At 39.5% G+C, this 8402-nt stretch overlaps 1 protein-coding gene across 1 annotated transcript; it reads right to left on the bottom strand.

Moving 5' to 3' along the window:
• Nucleotides 1-342: 342 nt before the first annotated feature.
• On the bottom strand, nucleotides 343-2372 carry LOC146500474 (uncharacterized). The gene is made up of 4 exons (XM_085134459.1): nucleotides 1849-2372; nucleotides 1552-1645; nucleotides 1277-1364; nucleotides 343-1163 (listed from the first exon to the last, which is right to left on the bottom strand). The coding sequence occupies exons 1-4, from the start codon at nucleotides 1892-1894 to the stop codon at nucleotides 780-782; spliced, it is 612 nt and encodes a 203-aa protein (XP_084990585.1). The 5' UTR covers nucleotides 1895-2372; the 3' UTR covers nucleotides 343-779.
• Nucleotides 2373-8402: the final 6030 nt, after the last annotated feature.

Here is an 8402-nt window from a genome sequence, read left to right as displayed (position 1 = left end):
TAACAGGCAAGTAAACATTTATCTAAGCATCTTTTTTAATACCACTTTTTCAAACTGTTGTCTGCTACAGAGTCACATGTATTATACTAGTAGTGAATCCACTTTCTCTGGTTTGCATATTTCTGAAAAACCTCTTAGTGGTGTGGCAGCCGTCGATTGAGTCAGCCCTGCAAACCTGTGGATGGACGATGCAGTGGACAGAGGGAGGAAGCATCCTACAACTCTTTGCAGACCACCCTGTGCGATTCTCCACTTTCTGACCAGAAAAGACAAACCGCGGGTCACAGTTGCAGCACCCCATCCATGTCTGATCTTCTTTCGGCAAATCCAGCAACACTGCCAGAGATTTTCTGTTTGTGTGATCTTTCAAAGTATATATTTTTTTAAAAACGGTCCAGGAACAGGTCACTTTGGTTAATCCTGTGTGAAAATTTGTAAATATTTGTATATATTTTTCCTTCTCTGACTAAAATTCATGTTTTAGAAATATTCTTGTTTTATTGTTATTTACCTTTAAATGTCCATTTAAAACTCTTCAAAGTTTATGTTCATACATGTTAAAAACTGTAAATAAAATGAGTTCAGTGAAATCTGTTTTCATCAATTTATTCATAATGAAAAACTTAAAATAACACAGAAAAAGGTAAGAAATGTATTTAAAAAAAAAAGAATATCTGAAGGCACAACCAATTTGGGGACTAATTTTCATTAATCAAAAACTTTTAGTATGACATAACAAATAGAACAAAGTAAGAACATTATCTGAATATATTTTTAAGTTATTTAGGAACTAATTTTTCTAGTATGGAAAAAAGTCTGTCCATCCTGTCCCTGCTCTCCTGTTCTCTCCTCTCCTCAGCCTCCCTTTGGTACTGCATGTCCTCTTTGATGAGCTCAAGGAGCTCATCCCCTCTTTCCCTTCTCCTCTTCCTTCCCGTTGTTGCTGGCTGACCTCGTTCCTCATCTGTCTCCTCTTCCATCTCGCTTTGGTTACCCACTGCTGTACTTGGCCCTGGAGTGTCCTCAGGGAGAGAGGAAATAAGGACAGGGGGCCTAATGGAAGGCCTCTGTCCCATCACCTCATCCATGAGGCCAAACCAGGGCCAAGTAGCAGCAGTGGGCTTCCCACTGACTCCCTCACCTGACCCTGGACACTTGCAATCCTAAAGGCAGAGGAAATCAGAAATGACAGACAAATATAAACAATACAACTTTTAGTAAATGTACATTTATTAAATTTCATTCTTAAAAATTATCTTCTTGACAGCACACATACTTTGTATCTTTTCTTTAAGTTATCCCACTTCTTTTTGGCCTGCAAGGGGGTGACTTTCCCTTGCAGGCCCATCTTCTCGAGAATAGTCCTGATCGCACACAAAAAAATAAGAGAAGAGAGAAAACCATAACAACTATAATAATCCCTAAATCCAAAAGTTTTCACAGCAGAACACAAGAGGAATATCGTCTGGACATCACAGGTTCTGTACAGAATGAGGGTTATTGAAACCGTACTCAGATGAATATGATGTGTAAATTGATTTATTCGTGTACCTCCATCCCACAGTTGCTGAATTTTTTACCCCGGTGAAGAGGTGATCATTTTCTCCTCTAGTTTTGATGAAGTTTGCCGTTTGCTCTTTGGTCCCTTTAAACATATCACAAAAAAGTTGATTGGGAAAAATGTAAGCGCCAATGAAAAACCGCGGGACCCACCATACAAGCTAGTTTACGGACACTTTTTATGAAGATTGTTTAAATAAATATTACAAGTCTATGCAAATTCACAACCCTAACAACATAACCGCTATAAAATGTAACTTTTGTACCACCAGATTTTCATATACTTACATTTAAAAGTGTATTCGTCTCCCGGTGTATCTTTTTGTGCCGCCATCGTTATGTGAATGTGCAATGAAGTTATGTCCAATGAATTCTGGGCCGGCAAGCTATGGAGCTGGTGGGGTGACAGACGTCACCGACAACGTCGAAGCACTTTTGCAAATATGTCATATTTTGACAAACCGAGCAGATATTTGATGTTTACACACCCACATTCTCGCCTGAAAATATGTTTAAAGTTTATTTTGTGGCCCAGAAAGATTAATAAGAGTAATTTTAAAACTTAGTAGCGGCCGCCATTGCCGGAAACTGGAGCTTGGCTGGGCCGCGCTATGAATTCTGGGATATGGTGGGCCAAGAAGGACACACCCGACCCATCCTTCAAATTCGGGGAAAAGGAGGACGCATTTGTCTGCTGCATTCGGAGGAGTCTACGAATTTGGACAGCCTTCGGCGCGTCGCTGTGACGTAATCGGTCTACAAATGCGGCCTCAGGAGGAAGCAGCCCATGAATTTGGACACGACCAGTGGCTGTGTCCCATTTCAGGGTCTGCACGCTTGAAGTACGCATTTTAAGTGCGGTTACGTCACCGCCACGCGACGACGGCTGTCCCAATTCGAAGTGTACTTCAAATGCATACTCCAAATGCGCCATTGATTTCCCCAAATATCAAGCGTGGTCCGGTGCACGCTTCGTGGTCCCATATATCCCACAATTCATAGCGCGGCGGTGGGTGTGGATAATTTTGCCGCAAGAAGGGAGCGGCCGAAGAGTGAACTGTCAAAAGTAAGTACTGAATATGACGTCACTTATTCATGTGCGAATGTTTAATAATGAAGAACATTAAAACATTGCTGTTGGCCACATGCCGGCAAAGTTGTGTGACATTAGTGATGTTTGTACTTTCAGCGTTAACTTGGTTTTAAAGCCTCTACTTCTAAATATATATATATAGTTGAACTTAATCTTACAGAGAATCTGATGATTTTATGGATAAATAAAGTCAGTCATAGATAGATAGATAATAATCTGACAATACTATAATATTGGCCATATGATATTTACATTACCATAGTGAGATGACTTTAGTCTCATGAACAACATTAAGTAATTATTATTTACTAGCTAGTCTTAAATGACTGTTCAGTACAGAAATGAAGCCCTTGAATCATGTTTTACAGTCCTGTGGTCTCAGCCTCAGATACTCAACTAATCAAAGTGATGTCATGACAAAAATGAATGACCAACAAAAATTTTTCTCCTTCATTTCTGTCAAACGAAGCTGTATGTAACGTGTCTCGCGGTTAGTATCATGGTTGCTAGGAAACCTGAACAGCGCGACGAAGCATATACCGTCCCATTTCACAAGCCTCTCACTTCCGCACTTCTCGTACTTATAGTACGCACCGTACGTAGTACGCCTAGTGCGCGTACTTCAAGCGTGCAGACCCTGAAATGGGACACAGCTAGTGTCACCACTTCAAGTCCATTCTTGTGCTCCTAAAACCATTTCTGATCCATTTTTTTGCTTTCTGGCATGGCCCAGTATTCTCCTGAAAGAGGCCACAATGATCAGGGACTGCAGTTTCCATGAAAGGATGTACATGTCAGAGTAACATGGATGGATGGCAAGACCCAAGGTTTCCCACCAGAGCATTGCCCAGAACATCCCACTGCCTCTGCTAGTTTGACTGCTGGTTGATCACTGTTCTGACCGCTGCAGATTGAAAACACCCCACAAGAGCTGCAGTTTTGGAAATGCTCTTTGGTGAGAGCATTTCCAAAACTGCAGCACAAGGGCTGCAGTTAGTGCAGCTCTTTGCTTTGTCACAGTTTGGCCCATGTCAGACTCTTTCAAATCCTCATGCTTGCCTGCTCTGTAATCTATCTCACCTACCAACAGGTGCCATAATAAAGAGATAATCAGCGTTATTTACTTCACCTGTCAGTGGTCATAGTGTTATGCCTGATTTGTGTACCTCTAATCAGACCAGTGAGTGAGTTAGTCATTGAGTCATTGAAAGGCCAAGCTTGCTGTTGCTTTCATAACTGTAATTGTTCTTTAAGGTTATTATTTTGTCTGCAACCACCCTCTGAACATTCACTTTGTAGACACCTAAATAGAGCTCATCAGAAATACTTCTTGCACCCAAACCTCTGGCTGTAAGACACATAGGGATAAGGTTACCAAATTGATTTTTTTTTCTTTTAACTGGTTATATAATCCAGTATCGACAGATGATTGATTATCCTTTATTTGTTATGGGGATTGACCATTCAAATGGCTCATAAATAACCTGGTGACAGGCAAAGGTTGGGCTTTAAATACCTTTAGCAATTTCCTTTAGTTTGTTTGTGTGATTTATTTTTACATTTAATTTATTTTAAGGGCAATAATAAATGTATGCTTAGAGCTTGATCCTGCTGCATGCAATACATGATTTGTACATTATGAACAGTATTAGAAATTAGAATAAAAAATATAAATTTTTCATTTTTGGGCTTTTCCTGTTTCATCATTTATTCGCCACAAAGACTGCATAGCCCTACAATCTACTGTGACATTTCCATGTGTTCTTCAGGCATAACTCATGATCGACAGAGGAAACCTTGTAACAAGAGGGTAAACAGAGTAATGAGAGAGTCACTTTATCAATTCGCTACTGGAAATGTCGTGTTAATTTTTTCAGTGAGACTGTAAGCACAAGGCTGTGCAGCAAACAATCAAAACTACAGGTCACATGTTTTTTCCAGAAAGAAGCTGCAGGTACTTAAAGTGGCAATAATGGCATAAATTGTCTAGTCTGTGATATATCCTAATACCCCAACAGTTATTATATTGATTTCCATTACCACTACAAAGAAGCTGACATTTGCTGTTTCAGATTAAATGTCTCATTATGAACAACAAAACACTGTCATTACTTATTTAATGAAAATTAAGCCAAAATGCTCCCCGTGCAGCTTTTTCGGTGTGGCTTCATCGGTCCCTCACATGATGAATTTTGTCTCACTCTTCTTTCCAGTGTTCCCTCAATTCTTTGTGGTTTGTAGGATTTCATTTATCTACAGCTCTCCCAGCACAGCATTTCAGTCAAGTGGAAGTCTGGACTTTGGCTGGGTTATGGCAACACCTTGATGAATTTTCTTTTCAAACCATTCTGTTGTAACATTGCTGTCGTTCTTGGGTTCATTGTTCTGATGCATGAAGAAGTTTCAACAAAACTTTAGCTGTCAGACAGATGGTTTCACATTTGACTCTAGAATACTCTGGTATGGAGAGGAGTTTATGGTCGACTCAAAGAGTACAAGGTGCCCAGGTCCTGTGGCTGCACACAAACCCAAATCAACCCCCCTCTACACTGTGCTTCACACAGGGGATAAGGTGTTTGTAAGGATATGCTGTATATGGTTTTTTCCAAATGTGGTGCTGTGCTTTGTGGCCAGCTTCACTTTGGCCTTGTTTATCCAACAGACATTGTTCTAAAAATCTTGTGGTTTTCTCTTGTCTTGATTGTGCTTTCATGAGTCTCAGACCTAGCTTTTGAGTTTTTTGCAGTTTCTCTGAACATTGCATGGTCTGACCTTAGGGTAAATTTGCTGAAAGGTCCAATCATAACGTGATTGTGACATTGTCTTGAACATTTTCCTCCTGTTAATTCTCTTAAAAAATTGTCTTCAAATTGTTTGGAAGCAACCTTATAACCTTTCCCATACTGATGAGGAAAAAAACAGTTGCGAGAAGGATTACTCTAAGATTACTGCTGATCCCCTCCTTCCTTGGCATTGTGTTCACAAACACCTGAATGCTCCAGACCTGCAAACTGTCAAAACTTCTGCTTTCATACAGGTAAATCAAGTGCATTTTGTTAGCAATATCTTGCTGTTACTTAACCTCTTAATCCATATGGAAACAGCAAGGGTAATACCTCAATTTCTTACATGCATTTTGGCTTAAGTTTTGTCAAATAAATGACCAGATCTTTTTTCTTTTCTTTTTTTATCATGTCCTTAAAACTTTAGAGGATTTAATTTACTCTTATTCATTTGATTTGCAGGCAAATTTTCTTTTTTTTTTCTTTTCTTTTCTTTTTTTCCCCATTTGGTTCTTTAGCCGTCATAATTGTTGTCTGAAGACCAACAAGGATACCCAATGGATTTATTTTGCCAAATGGATCATCATGGCATTGCCGTATTGGTCCATTTGATCAACCTTTGTTTTTATTATTTATTTTATTTTATTTTCAGTTGTTACAGACGGGACAGACATGTGTGAGGGATAGGAAAGGGAGAAAGAAAGAGGAAGGAAAAGAAAAACAGAAGGGGAGAGGGACAGGCAGGCAAATTTTCAACAGTGACATCAAAATAACACACTTCATCCTGCTTGATGGCTGATTTAACTATACAATCTAGATTCACTTATGAGGGCTGGGTGTAGGGCTGCTGGAGGAGGAAGCTATAATAAATATAGACTGAGACAGTTCATATCCTGGTCGTGCTTTTTTTTTTTCTCTTTTTTTTTTCTTGCCTGTCCCGTTTGGCTCTTTTGCCATCAGAATTATTGTCTAAAGGCGAAGAAAGATGCCCAACGGATTTTCTTTACCAAATTGACCATCCCAGCTTTGCCATAATGGTCCATTTGATTCACCTTTTATCATTTATTTTATTTTCACTTGCTGAATACTGGACAGACTTGACTGGGGGAAAGAAAAGGGAGAAAGAAAGAGGGAAAGAAAAACAGTTGAGAAGAGGGACGGGGGAGAAGGGCAAAAAACAAAAACCAACAGAATAAGCAGAAAAAAAATACATATATCGATCACCTGGATCACCTGTTGAGAAAGAAAAAAGAAAACAAGCAGAAGAAAATGAGAGTAATAGAATAAACAACATCACAATGATATATGGGAATATGACAGTAAATACTAAATATTAAACATTATTGTGCAGCACGTAAGATCGACAGCACAGTGTGCTTTGAGGTAGGAGCCAAAAAGGGTGTAGTTTGTGTGTGTGATCACCCGTGTGTACACCTGTGAGCATGGACGCGCTTGTTTTTTTAAAAGGTTCCTTCATGTAATGATCTGCTAGAGGGTGTGGGGGGCCACTGCCCCGTCCTCCAGGGCATGAAGCAGGTATGGAGGAGATCAAAACTCCAGACATCCAGAGGCCCCCAGAACACAAGAGACCAAGGAAGACCAACAGAGGGGCAGCCGTGCCACTGTCCTAGAAAGAGCTGAGGAGAGTCCCAGATGAGGGGTCATTCAGCAGCCACGGAGCAGAAGCCAGGGGGGGTTGCAGTGATGTGCTTGAATACTGGGTAGAATATGAGCACTCAGCTTAGGATAATCTGTTTGCCCAGGTCCTGAATTGAACAGCTCATTGATCATTGTCTACCAACCCACTTGAAAGTCTTTTGGGGAAAACACTGGATTAAAAATAAAATTTTCCTGTTGGCCTTTTTGAGTGTGTGTCCCTTTTACATTCTAAGCACACACAAAAAACAACAACAAAGATTCATTTCTTTATACCTTTGATCTTTTTTCCCCCTTTTTGTTGTTGCCGTTGTTGTTTCAGACAGCCATGTATTAATAATTCTGAGAGTTCCACATGAGCAAAGATGGAGATGGAAGTCTAACTCTCAGTGGGGGGAACAGCTTTTTAAAAACCTTATTCTGGGTCCAAATCAGCAAATCTTCAATCTCTAGAAAGAATTCTGTAGAAAGTGAGTTACAGCATTTAGCTTCTAGCTCTCACATTGATCATCAGCACATTATCCTGGGATTAAACACTGTACATAGGCTTACAGGAATATTATTATTAATGTTTAATGTTGTTGTTTGTTATTGTATTATTTATGTGTTGTAATTGTATGTATTTGTTGTTTGGACTACATTGTTGTACATTGTCTGATTGTGTGCTAAATTGCTTATTTATCATTTTTGTCTGACCTGTCAGGGGCTTCAGATGAAAAGTAGCCTTCTGGCTAAATCTAGCATATTTACATTGAGACATAGCTCTGTCCCCTTTAAATACATGTATTCAAGTACCAAAATACAGATGTTCATCACACCCGAACTGCTGCCTGACTCTATGCATTTCATTCTGTGAGATACTGTGAGAACCAAACAGAAAATTTTGCTTCATTTTTTCTTTTCTTTGTCAACACAACCTTCAAATGCCCCTCATAAAATCAAACGCAAACATTTAGAGCAATTCACTTGGCAGTGGTCTCAGGCTTAGCTACAAAAACTGGATCCCTAAACTATGTCCTCCCTTAAATAGCCTGCTGCCCTAATTATGAAGGGGAACATCTTAGTTGTTGTCCATCCAAAGATGACATTTAATTGTAAATAAAAAATTCCCTAGATCAGGGGTCTCAAACATAAGGCCCCATGTCCTACTGATAAACCCTTCCCCCACAGTCGTTCATAGTATAGTAATAAAGTCAAAGATAAACAATTAAATGGCAGAGTGATTCCTGTTCCCACCCCCCACTATCTACTATAGAAATGTGTGTTTTCTGTTTATAAAATGTCCAGGGTAAAAATAAATTTAAAACGTA

This window comes from Neolamprologus multifasciatus, chromosome 16 (assembly GCF_963576455.1).
Source record: "Neolamprologus multifasciatus chromosome 16, fNeoMul1.2, whole genome shotgun sequence".
Classification (NCBI taxonomy): domain Eukaryota; kingdom Metazoa; phylum Chordata; class Actinopteri; order Cichliformes; family Cichlidae; genus Neolamprologus; species Neolamprologus multifasciatus.
Note: the sequence above shows the minus strand (reverse complement) of the source record. Positions and strands in the feature narration are given on the sequence as shown.